This window comes from Anoplophora glabripennis, unplaced genomic scaffold (assembly GCF_000390285.2).
Source record: "Anoplophora glabripennis isolate ALB-LARVAE unplaced genomic scaffold, Agla_2.0 scaffold229, whole genome shotgun sequence".
Lineage (NCBI taxonomy): Eukaryota > Metazoa > Arthropoda > Insecta > Coleoptera > Cerambycidae > Anoplophora > Anoplophora glabripennis.
This window is the reverse complement of record NW_019417127.1, coordinates 344,418-368,805: the sequence shown is the minus strand read 5'-3', so window position 1 is coordinate 368,805 and position 24,388 is coordinate 344,418. Positions and strand designations below refer to the sequence as shown.

Sequence of the window (24,388 nt, the reverse complement as noted above, 5' to 3'; positions counted from 1 at the left end):
AAGTTAAAAAAAAACGATATAAAATAATGTAATGTGAATACTACGTATAAAAACAACATAATAGCATAAAAAAGACGTAGGGATGTTTTTTATATGCACAGAGCATATCTTCTCATATCAAAAATATATAAATACAACTAATCAAATATTTTGCAAATTTGACTCAGTGAACGGTGTGTATGCATGCGGAAGGATATGAAAGAAACAGTAGGTATTATTTAAATTGATTACTTTCATAGAGCGGGAATTGCTACTGAAATGATCAATTAAAATTTGAAAGTGGTGGGTTTGCTGGCTACCGTGACATTGAACTTTAGATTGTTTATGTATGAAAATCGTGTCTGTTCTATATTTTACAATAATTAAAAATTAAATCGTTAATTATAGTACACTACTGCAAGTATTTAACTCTGGTTTTGCTAGCACGCCATACAAATTAAGTGTATAGTACTACATCTAAATAAAAAAAGCAAATGCAGCTAAGTTATTTAGAAACAAGTTTTTGCATAGGTAAGAAAATATCCTCACCATATAAAACTCTTACATCACATCGTTTTATGTAACATCGCCGACGAACAGAATTAAAAAATTCTTTTAATGCACTGAATTTAACCATATCTACAAATAAACGCAAACCGTGTTTCCGCTTTTGCAATTTTACAATGGAGTTGTTAGGAATTATTAAGTTTCTTGTTACCTTCTCACATATCCATTCATTTCCTTCTTATGGTCTATTAACAATTACCGTATACTGATGTTTTTTTCGACATTGCTACGGCGGTGTAGTAATTTTCAAATCGGCGTTAAATTTCTTCTATGAATATATTAACTTTCTTCTTGATTTCAGTGCAACCACTTTTGCACGTATACGCGAACAATTCATTTTGCCTTATTGAATTGCTAAGACGTTAATATGTTTTCTAATTGAGAAAATCGATCATGGAATTTTGTTGAATAGGCTTGTTCATTCGGTTGAACTGGATAAAGTCAAATCACAGTGTGTTGAAGTTAATGGATTTTCTGTCAAACTTCACCATGATAGCCTCAGGAGTACCTCATAGATCTTATCTAGGACTTCTAATGTTTATAATTTATGTTAATAAAATAAGAGTGCCTTATCCTTATATACCTACTGCAGTCTCTTAGGATATGAAGATGATTTTAACTATTTTTACCAATTCGTGATTTTACTGATTGTCTAAAGCTATTTTTTTTTATATTACACTCAATACAATACTTACATTAATCGCATTGAAATTGTTCAACTTGAATCTTTTAAATATTTTTCTTATAAGTATAAGCAAACATTGAATGATGACAATTTCCGTAGATTATGTGCTGAATAAAATATTAACTTTAACTAACAGGAGGGTATTGGTGGATGTTATTAATTTATACACAATTATTCATAATTGTATAATGGATTATCAATTAGTAAAATATTTTTTAATATACCTTACAGGCCATTTAGTTCCTACGACTTATTCTTTATACCATTTAAGCACACCGTAAACTGTCCTTTGTGCAGAATGGTGCCTTCTTACACTTACAAGTAAATTTCTAACATTTTGGATTTATTTTCAACTTCTTTAGTTTCATTTAAAAGATTGCTTAGACGTGTAGGCACTTCTTTCATACTATTATACAATAATTTATAATTTTATAACTCCTATATATGTTTGTCTGATGTATTGTTAAATTTATTGAATAGTGCCTGTTTTTAAATATAAATAATTTTATTAGACGTACTACTGTTAATTGACATTTATATCTAGTTCAATGGATATTCTATCCGAATTTCATTGTAATATTTGTTTTTCAGACCTCCAGCTTGCTGCCGAATTGGGAAAAACTCTTCTGGAGCGGAATAAGGAATTAGAAACTGCATTAAAGCAACATCAAAACATTATTGAGGATCAAGCACAAGAAATCGAGGTAAGAATTTATTATCATTGCTTTATTTAAAAATTAACCATCTTTATGTAATTTTCAGTGTCATTTGTAATTATTTGCATATAATTATGACGTAATAAGGTCATATTTAAACTCTCACGCGTAACTCGTTTACATACATTTCCTGTTCATAAAGTAACTAGGTATTGACAGCGATCTGTAGTCAATACTGAAGAATACATTTTGTTTTAATTAAATTGAAGTTAATTAACTGTTAGTCAATGCCAACTTCGGTTGTAAAGTATTTAGTTTCGGTAAGCAAGAGCAAACTAGAAAAGAAAATATGTAAATGCTACTGAATATCCAACAAAATATTGTATTGTTTTGTAGAAACTTTAAGAGCTTAATTCTGAGGCTAAAAAACACAAAAGAGTAAGTCGATTTTTATTTCTTCACTTACAAAATAAACAGATTTAAGTTTGTATACCAAATAAATTTTTTTTAACTAATGACATATTGTGGCAAACAACTACTCTGCGGACTAAAGTCCCATCCAGCAATGTAATTAAATGAAAAGGGTGATTGTTTCGATATCATTGGTTAAAAACTTTATTTCACCTAGTGCGACACTATTCATGCCTTCATAGTATCTACAGATTAGTAGGCTGCTCTTTGCCCGTACATACAAGCAATGCTTTGTGCCAGTATACGTTGAGAAGCAGTAACAATTAAAACATAACAAACTATATGAATTGTATCTCACCCTCAAATAAAAACTTCTTAGTCAAAAAAATTATTCAAGAATGGTGATCCTGTTGTATGACCATCTAAATCACCCGAACGTAATCCTCTAAATTTTTATTTTTGGGGATACATAAGAGATTTAATAGTAGTAGAAGAGAAATTATTGGAGCGTATTCAGCAAATCGCTCAGCAATTAAGAGGAAACAAGGCAGGAAGTTTTTATTTTACATTTTACAAATTTAAATATGTTTATTTATTCTTCAACATTTCATGTGTAACTTCGGAACAAAAAAGATCGATCTATCATTGGAATGAAGTATACTTTATGCTCCTAAAATTATATGGAACGTCTTACATAATAAGTAAAAATACTCTCTTACGCAAAATACTCTCTTTCGAAGTCGAAAATTATGAATATCACTTTCAGAAAAACCATAAATTTTTGTTTTTCTTGTTTTTTTTTGGTATTATAAATACTACAGAATATACTGGTTGAGTTAGATATAACGTCGAATTTGAGAGTAGATTTGCAGTATAGTGCTTATGAAAATAGAGCTTTTCATATTTAGAAAGAAAAATTCTATATTTTTTCAGTATCTCACAAAACAAACAGTCGCCCTTCGAGAAGTAAACGACTCCCGACTGAGGATCTACGAACAGCTAGAAGTCAGTATCCAAGACTTGGAACGCGCAAACCACAGACTAGTCCTTGAAAACTCTGCGGAAAAGAAACATGTCAAGAGTTTGAACACCACCATCGAATCCTTGGAAACAAAATGCGAGGAATTTCAAAGTACAATTGACGACCTTAGGTTACAAGTAGACGTCCTTAGGAGACGTTCCCAGAGAAACGATGTCCACGTATCAACCGTTTCGTCGAGGGGGGCCGTTGCATTAAGATCTATTGACCGTCAGTATGATGAGGAAAGAAGACTTGCCAGTCCTGATTCTTCAGCTACGCATACAGATGAGGTGAGTCTATGCGTAATAAACTCTCTACTTTAATTTTACACTGAAGTAGCTCTTAAAGTAGTTAATATTTACTCCATGACCCATAGTCATATGTGTAAAAATCATTGAACCTAAAAGTCTTTAAAAGTTAAACAATTTAACGATTTATTCGGGATTAAAATCATTACTTATGTATGCCATTATTACATCATCCAGTGGTAAAAGATACACTGTCACGTCTTTCCACAGATATTGTCGGTGTAATTCCTGATTGTATGTTTTAAACCCTTTTTCGAATGTAGAATCGTACAAAATATGTTATGTTAAATCAAAAGTGAAAATGGCACATTTAAGTGTTTACTTAATGTTTGGAGTGTAATAAGTGCTAGGTCCAGCCTATCATTTTTGTTTTATTTTATGGTAAAGTTCAAAAAAATAATATTAATAATACAAATTATAAATTCTTGTGAAGATGTTTTACACTTCATCAAGGGCATCACTGCCTAGTGTTTACTTATTATTATTGATAGAATTAATGAAAATGAAATAGAGTTCGGGAGTATAATTTTCCGTCATTAAACATTTAATCTAGAGGTAACGGTAGCGTATTTAAAATATTTGAAATATTTTTACACCGTAGCATACAAAATATGATTACGTAACTTTTTTTTGATTCAATTAAATTACTCCTCATTTGATAAGCACGACTTAATGACTTAACGACAAACTAAAGCTGCAAATACAATGCTTTTTTATCACTCCACAATTCTACTGTAAGGGTTTATGGAAATCTTCAGTAGTGAAAAATGGTTTTTATTAGTTTTAGAAGTACCACACCTAAAATTTTTTCGATCATAGTGAGGCATAAATAACAATAATAATATAATAATTTAAGAACATTAATCAATTAAAATCTACAATCACACAATGAAAAAACAAACTATCGACAGTGATTACAACACACAGCTTAACTAGTTGATTTAACTGCAATATAAAGAAGTATTATTTCTTACCTAAAACCAGTTTTGGCAAGCAAAATCTGCCGTATTACCATATGTGACTTTTAGGCACAGCACATAACTCTGGTTCAGACTTCCTATTTAGCAGTAAATTTAAAAAACGTTTGTATTCAAAAAGTGTTGATAACCGGACAGATTGCTACGGACATCTACTATCGATTCGTGTAATTCAATATACATCGCTTTACTGGTCTTGTTATTTTGTTAAAATACAACAGGTCTAAAAAAGTTCAGGGCTATAAGTTGGTTCACTTTAACTGACATAGGTTTATTACCTTAATACCCCATGTTTGCACTAACTAACGGGCTAACGGACATATACAGGGTGTCCGCAAATTTCACCGACAACATTTGACTACACATTCACGACGATAAATAAAGACGATCTACGAAAACAAAGTTAAATAAAAAATTTTGGTTTTTGAGTTACAAGCCTTCAAAGTTGTCAAAAATAAAACTAATTTAATTAATAACTTCATAACCCTTTTGCCGATCGCTTTAAAATTTGGTACATTTATTTGCATATTATTTCATAAAGCTTTAGTCAAATCGATATACTGGGTGATAGTTTTCTCTGGTTACCTCTCTTTGAAGGCCTATAACTCAAAAACTAAAAGGTTTTTATTTAACTTTTTTTTCGTAGATCGTATTTATTTATTGTCATGAATATGCAGTCAAACGTTGTCGGTGAAATTTGCGGACACCCTGTATACAACTACCTTGTTTTAAGTTAATTGATGTTTAATATTTCTTGTTATGCTAATAATACCTACATTGCTGATTATGTGCTCACACTGACATTATATTATCCTTGGCTATACTATGTATTTGTATTATTAAGGTAGCAGTGAAACCAGAAAATAATATTCATCATTTCAACAAAGAAAACGCATATATCTCAGACATAATTTTGTTTTATTTTCTTTTAAAAATAACATTTACAGATGACCAACTCTTTTATATTAATTTTATTTGTTCACATGATTATAAAATTTCACATTCATATTTTACATAAAATTTGTTTTTTACCGCATCTCATGTGTACCGTAAATTTTTTCAGGAAAAATGCGACAGTGCACTTCCTAAAAAGACTGACTCACCCACTCAGGTAAATAATGTGACGGGCTCCCAGAAACCAAACAACCAAAATGGGGAAGAGATGGAACTCGACAGCGGAATGGAACAAATGTCTCAACTTCTTGCACAACTCAGCAAGACCAGGGCGCAATGCAATCGCGATGAAAGAAGGATAGCAGAACTAGAAGAACAATTGTCCACCATGGTACAACAGAACCAAGCATTGGAGAACCAGGTGGTGCACTTGTCTCATAAGGAAGAGGATCTGAATATGAAGAGCATGCATGAAGAGCTCACCACCTTGGAAGAAGTCAAGTAAGTTGAATGTTTAGTTTAATAAATCGGAGATATGTTGAAACCAGTTTGTAAAGTATGTTTCAAAATGGATGCGGTAACATTGTTATCTCAAAAACTGTGAGAGCTAGAAATATAATTAAATTGGGACAAAGTTGCATTACTTAATAAACAACAATTTTCTAGAAATAAATCGTAAATATACAGGGTGTAAGAAGTTTGACTGCCATTACTTCAGCATGAGATAGAGTAATCATAAATGAACAAAAAAAGTTGTATATTACAGGGGCGCAAGATTAACAGTTTTCAAAATACAGCGAGTATTAATACTGGGGATTTTCATCACAATATGACAACAGTGCTTCACTTAACGCTACACTGCTGATGCAGACCATACGTGCACGCGGCAGACTTGTCCTGGAATAACAAAAATGTAAACAACTAGGTATTTGTGAAACATTTAGTAAATTTTAAGACAATTGTGTTTTCCAGTTTTTAAATAAATAAAATAAAATGTATCCATTTTGTAGTAGGAAGATAGTGTTGTCCTTAAATTTTAGCTTGAATTTTAGTAATTATGATTCTCTTAAAACAGGAACTTAACTGTTAATCAAATTATGAATTTGAAAAATATGTAATTAAAGTATCTAAAGATTCACGTCGTCTAAATAATCATACTTATTAAAAATAATGTAGGTATTTACCAAAAAGCAAAATTCAGTAATTTTTAAACATTTATTTATGGACTGAAGTATATGTATTTAAAAGGTTGAGTGAATAATGTTAACTTTATGTTGTGACACTTAGTATATTGTAGAAAAAAAGATACAGGCCGACATATTGTCAAATTATTAAATGTATCTTTCTTCACAAAACAACAGAGAATTTATTTAAATGCAATGAAATATACATGAGCGGCAAAAGTATGGAATATATTTATTTAAAAATCTGATGTTCGTTATTTGAAAAATCGATCGGACCCGTCGAATTATATTTTTAGTTGCGCATTTTCTGAAGCAATTTTCATTTATGTTTATGTAAGTTATGAAATCAAGGCCAACTTTTTTAAATGGAACCCCACTTTTCTGTATTTTTATTTAATTCTCCATGGAATTCTGATCATTTTTTATGTAACATAACCTATACCTATCTTTAACCGTTTTTGAGATAATGGCGTCTGAATATAGAATATGGAAAATTTTCAAAAATTACCCTGAGATTTACCGTGCTGGTTTTAAAATAAAACCACGTTTACTTTTCCATCTTAGATTTGTGTGATTCACAGAAAGTTGCTTCAAATCAGAAAAATCCATAAGAAATAAGTGGTTTGGTGCTAAAAATTTGCAAAATAACCTAGCTCGTAATTTAAATAGTGACATTTAACAAAATCATATTTTATACAATAAAATTATTTGTTTTTAATTAAATTATACCTAAATACCTCATTTATATTTTTTACATTCAAGTCGTTGCGTCCTAATGATCAAAATAAATCACGCAATTTAAAAAAAAGATAGTAAATAAACCCACATAACACAAGGATCGCTCAGAGACTGTTTAACAAAATTATTTTTACCATCTTTGAAACTTCACAATAAAAATTAGGTAAATAAATATTCGTACTTCACGGTATGGAAAAATACTCAAAAAAAGGAAATCTTATTAAAAAATACCGCAAATGAATATTTCAAATAATATAACAACTTCCAAAATGGACATTCAAATGAAAAGGGTTGCACCACATATATTTGCTAAATATTTTGTTTTTCAACTGTTAGATACAATCAGGTGTTTTTTATAAAATACATTTTTCTTCATAATGATATCTATTGAAATTTTAATTCTGTAACTTCAAGAAACATTAAAATTTTGTGAAAAGAAGAGAACACCTATTTATACAGAGCCTTCATAAATTATTACAAGCCACGTGACCAGATACGATCAAGATTACACTAAAACACAACATTCTATTTTACCGGCTGACAATTGGTGTAATTTTTCAGCAGATTTTATTCAACCAATCAGTGATTGCATTATCTCGAGCACAGACGTAATGGTTTGTCATTGTTCACTGTTCACTGTAAACGAATCACTATTATTAGTGACGCTAAGATTTAGGGATTTTTATTTGAAAGTATCAACTGAGCAATCTAGGTAGTCTAAGCTCGGTGGTCACCTGGCTTGCAATTATTTATAAAGGCTCTATATATCATCTGATAATGAAAAAATATGTACACATTGTTCATAAAATTTCTCTTTTTCTTTCAGGCAAGGTCAAATGTGCAGCCGATGCCTGCGCAGCTTAGACAATAACAGTAGCGAAGTTCCAGATGATGACGATTCCAGTATGCTTGAGGAACTGATGTCGTCATCAGAACATCGCTCATCGTTCTCTATGGACGTTCAGGTGAGCAATAGGAGAAATATGCTAGTAAGGCACCTGGGCTTTCTCAGTTTTGCACAGTGCTATTTTTGACATTCCCGTGCAACGAAACTACCGGATTAGTGCTTGAGTTTCTTCACTGTCCTTCTGAATTATTCCAAAGATCGTTTAATTTGCCTCCTCTGTGATTTGGGCTTGGTGCTTGTAAACTCTGCATGTATCTGTTTAACAACGGTGTTTGTGGTTTGGGAAAACTGTTGGACTTTTGAGTGTTTACAGTATATTTTGATACATAAAATAATCAGGTCGTTTTTCATAATCAGGTTATGAATTAAAGTAATTGAATTATGGTTAAATTCATTTTAAAAGAAAAAAATTGGAATTCTCTAATAGAATTTCTTGTAAATTCCAAACCATTACATTTCTTTTTTGTTTTGTTAAAACACCCGATACATTTTTTATTTTTCGATGAGAATTTTATATTATTTTTTTATATATAATTTTTATTAAAATTGCTGCTCTTGTAAAGGCTCATTTAAATGATTATATTTTATTAAAACTGGTTATAACAGAATTCATTTCCAACAAAAATAAAACCTGAAAATTGTATTTCTATATAGGCAACAACTAAAATCAAATATCATGTCTCTATTAACTATAAGTAGAATTGAAATAAGCTCATTAGAAAAATTTAATTGGAATTGCAATACAGGTTGTCGAATGTAATACTATATAAAAAAAATTATATCATCTAAACGAGTCTTAAAAATGGCTGTGAAATGACATTCAAGTAAAACTATTAAATGTTTTTGCTTAGACTGACTAATTCCTTGTTTTATTACGAACCACCTCCAACTAAAATTGCTCCCTGCCATTTTCAAAGGCCTACTCTATGGATTAGGATATTCTTGATTTGTTTAGGAGTTTACTAGTCATTGTTAGGATATATTTATATTCAAATATGAATATCTTAAAAATAATACAAAAACTATTTTTTTCAAGGTCGGATCGGTTGCAAAATTAAAATCATAGTGAAAATCAAAACTATTTTATTTGCAACATTTAGCTACACCTTCCAGCTACTTCTCTACATAGTCGCCGCTCCGATTTAGACATTTGTCGTAGTGTGGTACCAGCTTTCCAATACCCTCGCCATAAAAGGCAGCTGCCTGTGCTTTCAGCCAATTCTCTACACTGCTCAGCAGCTCGTATATGCCAAAATCTGTCAAAGAGATGAAAATCAGAGGGAACTAATAAGGAGAAGGTAAGGTAGTCAGATTTTTGTAATTTTTGATATTTATGGTACGTGTAGTTTGGACCTTGAATAAGAATTTTTCGAAGTAGTTCTACGCAACGTTCATAAATTACCGAGATAATCGATTTTGAAGTTTTACCTGACAGCTAAATCCATTAGATGTGACACGTTCTTCAACTGGGAGCGTGGCCTAATTGATAGCGTTCGGGACTGAAATTTTTTTTTTTCAAAACACCATATGGTTTTTTATTATTTTTTTCATCTCGAAAATTATGAACAAACGAAATATAATAAATGCTTATGTATATGTTGGGGCCCTCAATAAGTGGGCCTATCAGACTTTAGGACTGGATTGGAGGAGAAATAGAGGATGCAGGCAGGCCCATAGTTTTATACATGGACCTAGCAAATCCAAGACAAGATGGCTGCTGAGCCTCAGTCGAAGAGCCCTAAGCCAAATGGTGGGGGTTCTGACAGGCCACTGCAGACTTAGGAGGCATTTAAGCTTAATAGGAATTGAGGAGGACCCTCTATGCCCGAAATGTGGCGAAGGGGAGGACACCCCTGTCCACCTTCTGGGACAGTGTGCAGCCTTTGGGAGAATAAGACATAAAGTCTTTGGTGCTGAAGAGCTGCAAGGGGTTGAGGTGAGAGACCTTCCATGGACCAAAATCCTGGCGTTCATTAGGGCGTCGGGTAGGTTCGAGGAGGGTCAGAGGCAGAGAATGGTTAGGTGATGGGACGGCGGGGTAGGCAAAAAGGGCCCACTTGTGACCTAATTGCCAGGCTGAGGCCACCCCTTTACTACTACTACTATGTATATGTAGGAATATTCTTCAAATATTTCATTAAAATGCACAATTGGTTGATAAACAATATTATGAATTAACAATAAGATTTCAAAAAAAAAAAAATAAACGAGGTCAGGTAGGATGTTTGTTCTTTTATTTTATATTTATGTTAGTATTTGACATTTTACGCAGTGTGGCACGAGCCAGAATAGTAGTTATCATAAAAAATGGGAAGCAGAAATTTTTTAAGCATCTAGCTTCTTTTCTTTTTCTTTTTCTGATCTCGAAAATTATGAACAAACGAAATATTATGAGAACTGTATGTAGGAATATTCTTTAAGTGTTTAATTAACATTTTGAGCTAGGTTGTGTGGGTGTTTAAAAAAACCGCTTACAGAACACACCTGCTGGGGTATAAAAAGTTTCGGTAAATTCCACAAAGGGTAGAGAAGCATCGAAACTGTGTGAGAAAGAACAATCTTTCAAAATGTTAACAAAATTTGCTTAGACGTCGATATTTTGAAAACAAAATGCGCCTGTAAAAACATAACATTTACACGACATTCTAGATGCTTAAAAACTTTCCGCTTCTCATATTTCTATGATTCTGGCTTATGCCACACTGCGTAAAATGTCAAATACTAAAAATAAAATAAAAAACCTACCTGACCTCGTTTGTTTTTTTTTTAATGAAATCTTATTGTTAATTCAAAATATTGTTTATCAACCAATTGTGCATTTTAATGAAATATTTGAAGAATATTCCTACATATACATAAGTATTTATTATAATATTTCGTTTGTTCATAATTTTTGAGATGAAAAAAATAATAAAAAACCATATGGTGCGTTTTGAAAAAAAAAATGTCACACGACGAACTTGAACCAGCGATCTCGTGACTGTCAGTCCCGAACGCTACCAATTAGGCCACGCTCCTAGTTGAAGAATGTGTCACATCTAGTGGATTTAGCTGTCAGGTAAAACTTCAAAATCGATTATCTCGGTAATTTATGAAAGTTGCGTTGAACTACTTCGAAAAATTCTTATTCAAGGTCCAAACTACACTTACCATAAATATAAAAAATTACAAAAATCCGACTACCTTACCTTCTCCTTGTAAGTCCAGGCTATATGGTGGATAATCAAACACTTTCCATCGAAAACGCTGCAAGAGCATCTTTGTTGCAGCTGCAGTGTGCAGCTGAGCATTGTCTTGATGAAAAACAATGCCTGATGACAACATTCTTCTTCACTTGTTCTGTATTGCCCTTCGTAGATGTTGAAGAGTCGCACTGCAGTAATGGTTGTGCCACGTTCCGTGAATTCCACTGAGAGAACTTTTTTTCGGTCCCAAAATTCCCATTCACTTTCTAATGGAGAAGGTTCGCTTGCACATCTTTGATTTACTTGGGGAATGAGAATGCATCCATGGTTCTTTTGTTTCTTCATTTTTGATCATCATGGATCCATGAAATGTTAAAGAGGCGCCCATTTTGTGATGGTCGGACAGCATCTTGGGAACCCATCTTGCACACAGTTTGCGGTACTGAAGTCTCTCACTCATGATGATAGAGAGCTGACTTTGAAATTTCGGGAAACAAATCGATCAACACAGAAATTGTAAACAATGATTTTCTCGAATTTCCTGATCTACTCGCTGAACAAGATCGTCGGTTTCCATTAGTTTCCTTCCCTGACCACTTGCATCATGAACATATGTATGTCCTGCTTCAAAGTTCCTGCACTATTGCTGCACATTGTTGTCATTCATGGAAGCTTCACTGTACACATTACTCATTCATCTGTGAATTTCGGTTGCATTGGACCTCAGCATGAAGAAATCAACTTACAACATACACACTTGGTGGGAGACTCTATTGTTGTAGGCATGTTTACGTGCTTACTGTGCACTTAGAACAGACAAGTACGATGTGACGCGATAGCAAAGCTTCATCAGATTTTCACTGTGGTTTTAATTTCGAGATCGATCGGACCTTGAATAAAAAAATAGTTCTCGTATAAAATTCCTACATTAGGGTTTGTTTAAAAGGTTACTAAGAAATGAATAAAGAATAGTCTCTCTTGACATGTAATTACTGATAAGTTTAATATTTGTGCTATTCATGTAAATATGAGTTTTTGGTATATCACTGGCTCTTTTCTTTCAGTTTTTAGTTCATATTCATTATACTACTCTTTCACCATCACTTTTATTTGTAAGAAAAATAGTAGTAGTGAGGGGTGCTCTGCTTTATATGTTTTTAGTTAACTTCTAAACAACCGCTGCTCATTTAATTGGTTTCAAATGATTTAAAATATTGTCAATAATTTCAAATTTTTTGAGTTATAATCGAATTTTTACTTGCAAATCTACAAACACTCATAAGTCTAACACGGTCAGCAGGAAATTGTGCAAAGCACGTTTTAGCTGCTGTGTTTGTTTCTCAGGACAATCACCTGGAGGATATTCTCCGAAGGGAGATGTCCGTTGTATGGATCTCGCCTGCAGCAAACATTGTATCAGTATTAGTTGACTTATGCCTGTATGTTAAAGACGTATATTTAATTCCGTTACTCTCTAAACCCTTCAAGATCCCCTTAATCCTCCTCCACTACTGCCTCAGACATAAGTTACACTAATTTGCTAAGGTATGTAATGGAATATTTTTCTAATTTTTCTGATTTTTTACTACATTTTTATTACCAAGTTTAAGTGTGAGTATAAAGTTGACTTAATATTCTAAATCTACACGGGGTGTAACTAAAGTACTCGATTAAATTTTAATAATAAATTCTACATCACAAATTAAATTCCTATAAACATGTGCCTGGAAACAGGTTTTTAAATACAAGGTGTTAGATATAAAAAGGATCACATTTTTGGATCAAGTAATTATATATAAACTTGGTAGGCAACCTTAGTTTCTGATTGTCTATAAAAGTATGTAAATGCCACAGTTGTGGAATTTTTTTCTTTAAAAATATTTCAAATTCACTGCTATCATAAAACATTAAAAGTTTTACAAAAACATATTTTTGCTGCATCTCTATGATGCACCGTTTTCGAGATAAATGGCAAAATAAAAATTACAAAATGTATATAACAATAAGTTATTATGGAAGTACCTAATGACAATAATTCAAGTAATCGTTATCCGCAAATGAAATAAAATATTTATATGATTTACCTCAACTGTTATATTAATTTTCAATGTTGTATCTCGAAAACAAAACATTTCCAACATATTTTTTTTTTATTAATTTTTGTCGAATGCACCACTAAAGTTTGGTGAAGTATATTAGTTACACCCTAATAAATTTTTTCAACATTATAGTGAGATTTAATGGTATCACACAAGGTTTAAGTGCCAAAAAATTGTTTTACTGAAGTGAGTTGTAAACTCAGAAAAAAACATTTTAATATATTTATTTATAATTATTACACAAAAAAAATTGTTAAAATGTTCAACAAAATATTAAATTTATTTTATCTGGATATCTGAGGCAAATTATTTTTTTTATTAAATAATTCTTGTTATGCTATATACAAAAATTTTTTCCCTGAAATATTAATAAAACAACAAATAAGAATGTTTAATGAAGTAACATGTCACATATTATTTTAATAGGCATCCAATTTAATTTTAAACTATTTACCTACCTTAAAAAAATGTAAATAGTAATGATTGTATTACTTTACTATACAAAGTATATATGATATAAAATCGATACTCACACTTAAACTAATGTCTAGAAACTAATATTATGTGAATAAAAAAATTTGGTTTTACAATGCACTATGTAAATATTGAATACATCTGTTATAAACGAGAAACATTGTGTATATAAAATTATAATATACATAATTATAAGAGGGAATTAAAGTTTTTAATTATAATATTGGTACATATATATTTTTTGTCAATTTATTATGGTCTATGTTTAATTTCCACCAAAAACCATTCTTGTTTTTTTGGTCCTACGTAAACTATTATCTAACGTTAGGTGTGAAATCTTTTGATTTTTTATGAGGAAAGTTCAAATTAATGTTGTAAATAGTGCCATTCATAAATCCCATAGACTGTAGTAAATAAGTTTTTGGTGTGCTTTTAGCATGTAACTACGATAGCTTAAAGTAAAACTGCTTATTGTATTTGTTGTTAAATAAATTTATATTTTTTGTTTACACATTGTTTTTATTTCTGCTTGCATTTTTGATATCTTTGCTTGTGCAGATTAACAATTTAAAATTTCCAATTAAACATTTTGTTGAAAACCTAGTGTAATATTACTTCCCGAAGTTTGTATTCAGAATTATATGTTTTACAGTATGTGGGATACATTTTGTTATATACAGGTTCGGAAAGTCCCCATGGTAAATCGGTCGTTATGTGAGAGCGATAAAGTAAGTCATAGAAATCCGTGCGATAGACAAGGATGGTTACATTGAAGACGTTTCATAATCTGAATAGTCACTCCCACTTCTAACCCGAAACGGTCGGTGACTATTCAGATTATGAAATGTCTTGATTGTAGCCATCCTTGTCTATCGCACGGATTTCTTTACTTTACTTTGTCGCTCTCATGTAAAGGCAGATGGACCATGTGGATTTTCCAGCCCTGTATAATAAAATATGTTTCAATCTTGTAAACTTAAAAGGTAAGTTTTGCACTGCACTATACAAGTAGTTCTGTAGATTTTAGGTAGAACAAAATATCTTTTTTTTTTAGAACTGTTTAATAACTCCAAAATGGTATAATAATTGTTTGCCATAGACCTAATTGCAAAATATATTTATTTTCTTCTTTGCTCAATGTTTACTTTTTCACCAAAACTTTAACTGTAATAAAAATTATTTTTTAGTGTATATCCATGTATATTAACAAAATAAATATAAATCATATATTCTCGTATATATTAAAAAACAGACACTAAGAATGTACATATTTATAAACTGTAACTTCCTCAATATTGAAAATCTGGGGCTTGCTATGATGTTTTATGTCTCAATTTTTAAATAACTGTTAATAATATTTTTTATCTGAAACATGTCGTTGTTCTATATATCTTAATAATAAGTCCCATTATCAATTTCCATAAAGATCATTTTAAAATTTAATATATAAATATAAAACAATATTTTCATGCTATATTTTAATCCATTTCAATTATTTTTTTTCATTTTCTATGCATTTAATTTTTTCTGATTTAATGTTGCAGTATTTGAAGTTAACATATAAAAAAATGATAATTAAATTTTTCAACAATTGATCCAAAAACGTGCCTTAGCATCTATTTAATAAAAAATATTTTAATTTCACTTATTTTTTACTTATTGGGTTACAAATAACCAATTTTAGAAAATTGATAATAACTACATTAAATTTTGATATACTTTTACTTCACTTTTAATAGCAATTAAGTACAAAAATTATTTAATTGGGTATTTCTGACACATTGAAAAAAAGGAATATTAAATAAATGAATCTTTGTGCCAAAAGGATCAGTCCAGGAATTGATTTATAAATTTGCCAAACTAATTGAATAAAAAAATAATCAGAAAAGTGCCACAAATAAATAATTACACAAAACAAAAGACATCACACTCCTGTACATATTTTTTCAAATGATTTTCGTTATATCTTTGATATGTATATTATAACAGTATTGGGGTTTTCAACAAAATGTAGCTACTAATCCAACTTTACATTGCCATTAATTAAAAAAGTGACATATATTTCTTTTTCCTAGGCTCATTCTGAAAATCAATCCTCTCCTATAAATAAGCAGCCTGCAAATCCTTACAAAGAGCTTGTAGAAAAATATGAAGCCTTGGTAGAAGTCCATCGCAAGCCAATACGTTCCAACAAGCAAGATAACAGTCTGTCGCTACAAGAGGAAATGCAAATGTCTGGAGATTTCAACACCCTAAGCACCAAAGACACGGATGAGGAAAGTGGACACGGAGACAGTTTGAGAACCGAGAAACACAAGAAAACTCGGAAAACATTTTCAACACCCACAGACTTCTCCGAAGCCGAAACAAGTTCTTCTGGATTTGCCGATGAAACTAGCAACAAGTCTACTCAAACCGAAGGCCGTATCGGCTCCTTCCTTTGTACAATTGCTGATGGAGAAGATTGCAAGTTCAGTATTTACGATGATGCTAGTCCCATAGATTCACGATTCCGGGACAGACCCGAATATCGAGTAGTATTCAAAGAAATCTTCAAGGTACTTAAAAAAGCTGCCGAAAATAAGGAAGAAGGGGATGAATTGCCTCTATTAGATGATTTCACTCCTGTTAAAGTGGTTCCTAAGGTTCCACCAGTAACACCCTCTAACGACCACTCACCTGAGTTTCCTGATGATGACACTCAAAGCGTGTTATCGTCTACTATGTCTGAACTATCCACTTCACAAAATGAACCGACTACCGTTATAGAGAATATCATTCAAGCGCAAAACCAACCAATACCTGAACCAGAACCTGAGCCGGAAAATGAGACTGTTAATAAGCAAGAACGGGTACTTAAACCACTGGTACGTCAACCTCTAGAATACTTATCTGTGGAAGTTCGTAAGCGTTCTTCCTCAAGACGCAAAAATAAGTACGTAGACAGATCTGATTCCCCTATTACTCATATTATCGGCAGTCCTAAAATCAACTACTCCAGTAGGCCCAATTCTGGCCGCAGACGACGCGAACAAAAGAATACATCAACGGATGTTGAGAATAATTCGCAATGGAATGGTAATACTTTGCAGTTTTGGTCGTCAAATCGAAATGTAGCTTCTCCTACACCGAGTCAGGGCAGCACAAAGTATGAATTCAAGCCAAGTTCTGCTTCACAAGATTTACATAAACTTAAGAAGCTTGACCTTTCTTATGCCGAGGTGTTAAGGAATGCCGACACAAAAAAACGGGAGCTGTTAAAGCAAAGACGAAAGTAAGATGTTTTATTTCTATCTCTATTTTAAGTCATGTTTTTAAATATTCATTTGTATATGTCATGTGTTTTATAATGTTCATTTAAATATCAGGAAAGTATGTACATAGTTTTTATTTCACCAGTTTATTTTATAACTTCTAAATACACTATTACTTATTTTAAGAACAGTATGTATTACATAATAACAATTTAACATTAAAATTGTTCGATTTTCGAACGTGTTGTGCCAATAAGAAAAACTGTAATCACAATAAGTAATCATTAGTTCCCACATAACCAAAAGGGTAAAAATAAAGAGCAGTATTTATGATCCTTATATGATAGATCATAGCACATTCCATCTATTTATTCATAGGTTTCGGAAATAGAAAGTAGCATTTTTACTAATAAAGAATGAATAGGACTATACATTTGTGATTATATTCTACGATTTGAAAATAAAATGTGAATGTGATACTGTCTTTTATTTCCCATTAAAGCAAAACTTTTTCTTGAAAAAAAAAAATAATTTTCACCAACCAATTTATATTATTCATTCAGTAGATTTTTACATTAAATGTTTTTACAAAACGGTTGAATAATGTACAACAGCCCCGCTATTATTAGAGATAAAAAAAGTTTAAAGTTTACGGGAATAAAAAAATATACAGTCTTTATAAATGATTACAAGCCATGTGACCGGTAATTTTGTTTGGAATAATAATTTTATTTCCTTCACGATGGCAATTCAATTTTTGTAAAACTAAAACAATAAGATGAAGATTACATTAAAACACAACATTGTGTTTCACCGGCTGGTGATCGGTGTAATTTTTCATGAGATTTTATTCAACCAATCAAAGATCGCATTTCGAGTGTAAACGTAATGATTCATTTAAAGGAATCATTAATATTGGTGGCGCTAAGATTTAGGGCTTTTTAGTTGACAGTACCAGCCGTGCAATGTTGGTTGAAAAGTAACTACAAGAAAATCAAAATGTGTAAAAGAAAACTGTATTGCTTATTTTACTTTTTCATTTTTTGATTGGTTTCTCAGGTCTTCAACTTTTTTCTTTTTGCATACTTATAAAATTTTGATCAAAAATATGCTTTGAAAAGAACTTTATTTTAGATAATTAGGTCGTCTAACTTACTAATCTGGTGGAAATTATTACTACATGGTAAGACTAAAAATACTATTTTAATATAAGTGAGTAAATAGGAATAAATAATACAGATAATAAATAATATACATAATATAAATAATAATGACAATAGAGTATAATATAAATATACAGGGTGATTCATTAATAATTGTACATAAGCTAACTGGATATTACTGGGATGAAAATATGAAGATTGACACATAACGCTTAGATAAAATATAGCTCTTTAACCCTGTTTGATAATTCAACTAATGCAATGCAATCCCATGGCAGAAGACACCGACTTGAATAATAATATGACAAATAAGTTACATAATAAAATAGAAATTATTGTGCAGCCCTATGTTTACCTTTAAAAATCTCGAGAAATAATGACTTTACCGCTATGAAGGAATAGTATGATAATTGCATAGAAAGTATTGAAGAATTGGAAAATTGTATCAAAATAAAAATTCCGCCAGTGGCATAGAAGTTAGGTATGGGAAACTGCCCCTCTACCCCTGTCGTACGCCTCCGGTAGTAGCCTTGAACAATTTTGTTGCATTTTTTACTATGTTCTAAAGTCTCTAAACTTTATGGTAGGGAAATATCAAACAGGGTTAAAGTAATGGGCAAAAATTAGTGATGTGAGTGAAAATATATAACAAATTGATATATATCAATTTTTGATACATATCAGCTATTATATTTATGTTAATAGCTGATATATATCAATTTTCCCGCCATTTCATGAATAAAGCCAAATTTCAAACATAACCTTACATTTTAAAACTAAAAACTTGTGGTGTGGTAGGCTTGAGTTGGACTGTAGTAGCTCTTGGGTACCTGGAATATCTCCGTCAAAAATGAATATAAAAATCTGAAATTTTAGGGGTGTACTATAGATGGGAAGAACTAAGAGCGCACGTAATTTCAAGTCACCCCTTCCACCCTAGGGGGTGACGGGTGGTTTTTTTAGATGTACCCTACTCATTTTGCGAGTTTCGGATTCTATGCGTAAAACTACCCCCGAAAGCGCGTTCTTGCCGAATTCGCACAAAAACCAAACCACCACCCTCGTATGGATTTTGTCGTTTTTTCGATGAGCATTTTTCTCCTTCAAAAATAAATATAGAAATCTGAAATTTTAGGGGTGTACTATAAGTGGGGAGACCTAAGAGCGAACCTGATTTCAACTGGCCCTTTCCACCTTAGTAGGTGCAGAGGGGGTGAGGGGTGGTCTTTTAGACGTACCCCCAAGAACGCGTTTCTGGGGGTAGTTTTACGCGTACAATCCGAAAATCGCAAAATAAATAGGGTACGTCTAAAAAAAACCTTCACCCCACCCCCTAGGGTGGAAGGGGTGAGTTGAAATTACGTGCGCTCTTAGGTCTCCCCATTTATAGTACACCCCTAAATTTTCAGATTTTTAAGTACTACTTTAAAGCAGTTTCTTTATTATCATAAGTTTTTGATAATTTTTATTTCAATTTTTATCTTTAATTTTTTTTAAGTACGTATTGTGATATACAAAGACTAAATTTTCTTGTTCTAGAAATTTCCCATTTTTTATTTCTGGGTTGATAAAACTAAATTGCTAATAAACAGCGTACTTGCTTATAAACAGTCAGTAGCACGCAACAAAAATTAGAAGTCAGTATGATAAAAAAAATATAAAATTCCAATCTAAATATGAAAAAAAAAAAAGATCACTTGATAACTTTTCTTAAAGTTCATATATATGACATGTATTTGGTGTCAAATTAATCAGCAAGGCATTAGCAATATAAAAAAACTAATTTGAGTATAGTTTTTTTTTAACAAAATTCATCTGATATATATAATTATATATATTTTGATATACATCACCCAAAACTAAATAGCATGCTATTTTACATCACTAGCAAAAATCATTAAAATTTTTTAAATAAAACACTGTAACTCCGTAAGGAGCCATATTTTATCTAAACGTTATGTTGTCATTTCATATTTTCAGCCCAGGATTATCCAGTTAGCATATGTACAATTATTAATTATTCACCATGTATATACAACTATGCTAAAGTGAACTAGGCTATAAGTGAACAATTTAAAAAACGATACACGAAAAATATTTTGCAAAAATATGTGTGATCTGTGTAAAATACAGTGCTATTTTTTTTAAACCTGGCATAGGCCAACTTTTTTAATTAAATGATAGACTAGTACTTCCAAATGCAAAGTTGTAGGAAATAACTTGATTAAAAAAAATTTACAAATAATTCTTTCTGGTGTTGCCAGATTTCTGCATTAGCTACTAAAACGATATTTTTTTAAATGGCACCGTATTTCTTTAACATAATTTGGCAAACCTTCAAATTGTAAAAAGAAAATATTATGTCACATTTCTTTATTGGAGTAGCCATTTTAGAACAATCAGCAAAAACAACGAAAATAATCTGTAGTCGGCAGGAACTAAAAAAACTTAACATGGCTATAGTAGGTCTTGGAAATTGTTTAATTTGATGACTTCTTTAAGAAGTCATCATTATTGTACTGTCATTGTGTTATTTGACAGCTGTTGCATTTGAATGTGTATAAAAAAATAATGTTTTAATTCAGTTGCTAAGATGAATTAGTTCCACAATCAATCCACAAGAGAAAGTTGAATTAATTTTTAAGCCTCTTCTAAATCCTGAGTTTTTAAAAAATAACTTAGTAAAACTAAAAACAACTGATAGTATGTGCTCAAGGATCTGCAAAAGGCTGAAAATCATCTTAACAACTTAATTAAACCGTTATTTTTATACAAATTCAAATACAACAGCTGTCAAATACCACAATGACAGCACAATAATGATGGCTCCTTTCAAACAACACAATTTTTGTTTAATATCCAGGGCCTACTATTGCTATGTTAGTTTCTTTTAGTTCCTGGCAACTGCAGATTTCGTTGTTTTTGTTGATCATTCTAAAATGGCTACTGCAATAAAGAAATGTGACATAACATTTTTTATTTAGAATTTCAAGGTTTGTCAAATTATGTTAAAAAAAATATGGTGTTGCCATTTAAAAAAATATTGTTTTAGTAGCTACTGCAGAAATCTGGCAACACCGGAAAGAATTATTAGTAAATTTCTCTAATCAAGTTATTTCCTACAACTCTGCATTTGGAAGTACTAGTCTATAACTTCAAATAAAAAAGTTGGCCTATGTTAGGTTTTAAAAAAATAGCATTGTATATCTGAAAGGGTTGATAAAAAAATAAAATAGTGCTGAAAGTTTTGAAAATTGATACTGTGGTAAATCATCCAGGAGCTTGTGAAAAAGCGCACTGCGAGTGATGGATTCAAAAATACTAAACTCAAACTAAACTGACTGAATTCAGGAATTGAATTCGAGGAATTGAGAAACTGAACTGGCAAATATTAGATTTTGCATGTATTTATACTAATTTGTGCCATAAGGGCCTATGTAAAAAAAAGAATTGCATCGCAAATAAACAATTTTCTAGGGGTTAGTCAACAAACATGACTTTGGACGAATGAGGGTGAGCGTCATCTCACCCCTGGCCAATGAGCTCACAGAATTTGGTGAGTATAAACATGTGTTCTGTTACTTAAATGAAAATTTCGGAAATATTATTTTATTTTATGATCTGCCTCCCTCGGGTTTACATCAATATACAGTTCACATCAAAAGTAATTTACCACTAAAAATGAGCTCCCGATTTTCTTGTAAACGACTAATCTGATTTTACCATTTTGTTTAAATTGCTATATCAATTTATAACAGTGATATTGACACAAATCAAAGAGTAAATTGTTCAAAAAGGTTGGGATTACAGTTTAATTCAAATGGACAATCACTATTGTAGCAACGGTATTCTACTGTCTCAAATTTTGGGAGAATAAAAATGTTTCCTCCGACCACTTGCTGCAAAACTGAATTTCAATCAAAATTTCTACCTTAATATTGTAGTATTGTTACTGAAGAATAAACCTGTAACTAAAAAAAAAAGATAATCAACATTATATCAGCAATTCTCGTGAAAATCAATAGGATTTTATCTAGCTTATTGATTTTGAGGTTTAAATTTATTTTGACAGATTGCATAAAACTTAAAATAAAGTTCTACCTGTGATATAATTAGTTTTGAATTTGATTCTGATAATTCCTTTAATTTTGTAGAAAACTGATCAAATTTCTAGGGTGTTTTCTATAGACAAGAGAACTCTACAAATTTTAAACTGTCTTCTAGATATTGCGGATGAAATTCAACATTGATTATATACAGGGTGTAACTTTGAGGTTATACAGCGGTTTCCTTTTACCTTTAGAAACACGTATCAACAGTTTACTTTTTCAAATTCCATTGTAAAATTTTTATTTTTTTTTTAACCATTTTCTAATAATTTTCTTACCCTGCCACTGGACAAGCTAGTGTAACCTCAAATAACAGCACGCTTTAGTCGCAGCACATGTACAATTCCTCACTATTCGCCAGTTGCCACGAGTTACTGTTGTTGAATGGGTATTGGCCACACAAACAGCACTTAACAAGTAACTTAGCAAAAAGCTCGAGCAGTAATCAACAATGATAAATGAAATACACAAAAATAAATGGTCTGTTGATGGTTTCCAGCAATGAAAAACATTCAAATTCAGTTATATGTACTGTCTCCAAATGCGGAACAACAAAGGACACCCTTCGCTTCATCACCATTGAGTCGCACTATCTCCCATCACATGGACTGTGGGTTGCATATAATTCATGAATTTGTAATACATGAACATTACAGTGGCGGCGTACACAATTATAAAAGTGCATTTTAAATAACGACTATTTATTTGATTAAAAAAAAAAAGAATTTCAGATTCGTATTTAGGAGAAAACGTACCCTTACCCCTAAAAAAGTGACCCCCACTTATAGTTCCACCCTGTATATATTATCAATATATTTTTGTTCTTCGTGCGTCAGCAAAATGAATACAGGGTATACTTTATAAAACACAATAAATCTAAAAAAGGGAGGCACGCCATTGTTGTCTTTAAATTATGTCGAACCTTGCAAAAATTATCATGATATTGTCCGGCGCTGAAAAAGCTTTTCAGGACCCTCGACGCCCCTTCTTCCACGTCCCGAACTAACGCAAACAAAAAACATCTCCGGGGCAACTTTGATGAATACGTTATTCCATACGCTGATTTATTATGAGCGACTCGAACCGCTAAACAAGGGTAGGCTCATGTTTAATTAATTCACATCCGATGGAAAACGCGAGGCTAGCTTCTAGTTGGCCGTGAGCCGATTTTTTTGCCCGCAGGGGCAGGTTTTATCGTTTCGCGCTCGTTTCCGCACGGAAAAAACAGAGGGGGCCGCGGAGGGTTGCCAGCAGCGGCATGAGCTTAATTCTGGGACCTGAAGGGGACCGGTGACGCTGGTAAAAGGCTGCGTTACGAAACGTCAATTTTTCAATGGGAAGGAAACAATAAATAATACAGGCGGTCTTGAAACGCGGAGTAATTTGTTTTGGAGCCGCTGGAGCGTGTAATAAATTTAGTTTTCGATTGTGGAAAAATTCCAAGAGTTTTTCATAAAGCTCATAAAACGTAGGCGAAGCGCAATGATAAAATAGAAATAATTACAAATTTAATAATAATTTTTATTTCTTCAGAAATACATAGACAACTTATAGAAAAAGATACTGCGCTACACTCAGCAGCACCACTTGACCAATTACGCAATAAAAAAATTATTATAAAAGGAAAAAAGACTAGAACAGAATGCAAAAGTAGTATATGTACAATACGCACCTAAAGTATGGAATAAATTCAGTAAAAACGAAACAATTTTTTTTGGGAAAAATCCTCGAACAGGTCGATTTTTAATTTAAAAAATACATATTTTAGCATAAAAGG

At 31.7% G+C, this 24,388-nt stretch overlaps 1 protein-coding gene across 3 annotated transcripts in view; it reads left to right on the top strand.

The window, feature by feature from the left end:
• Nucleotides 1–17,816, top strand: part of LOC108908086 (cerebellar degeneration-related protein 2-like) — a 352,146-nt gene extending 334,330 nt beyond the window's left edge. For all 3 annotated transcript variants that reach the window (XM_018712003.1, XM_018712002.1, XM_018712001.2), the window contains exons 2-6: nucleotides 1,823–1,935; nucleotides 3,232–3,609; nucleotides 5,668–5,999; nucleotides 8,247–8,385; nucleotides 16,161–17,816. In XM_018712003.1, coding sequence (XP_018567519.1) covers nucleotides 1,823–1,935; nucleotides 3,232–3,609; nucleotides 5,668–5,999; nucleotides 8,247–8,385; nucleotides 16,161–17,363 — 2,165 coding nt within the window. In that variant the 3' untranslated portion in view covers nucleotides 17,364–17,816. The remainder of the gene's footprint in view (nucleotides 1–1,822; nucleotides 1,936–3,231; nucleotides 3,610–5,667; nucleotides 6,000–8,246; nucleotides 8,386–16,160) is intronic.
• Nucleotides 17,817–24,388: the final 6,572 nt, after the last annotated feature.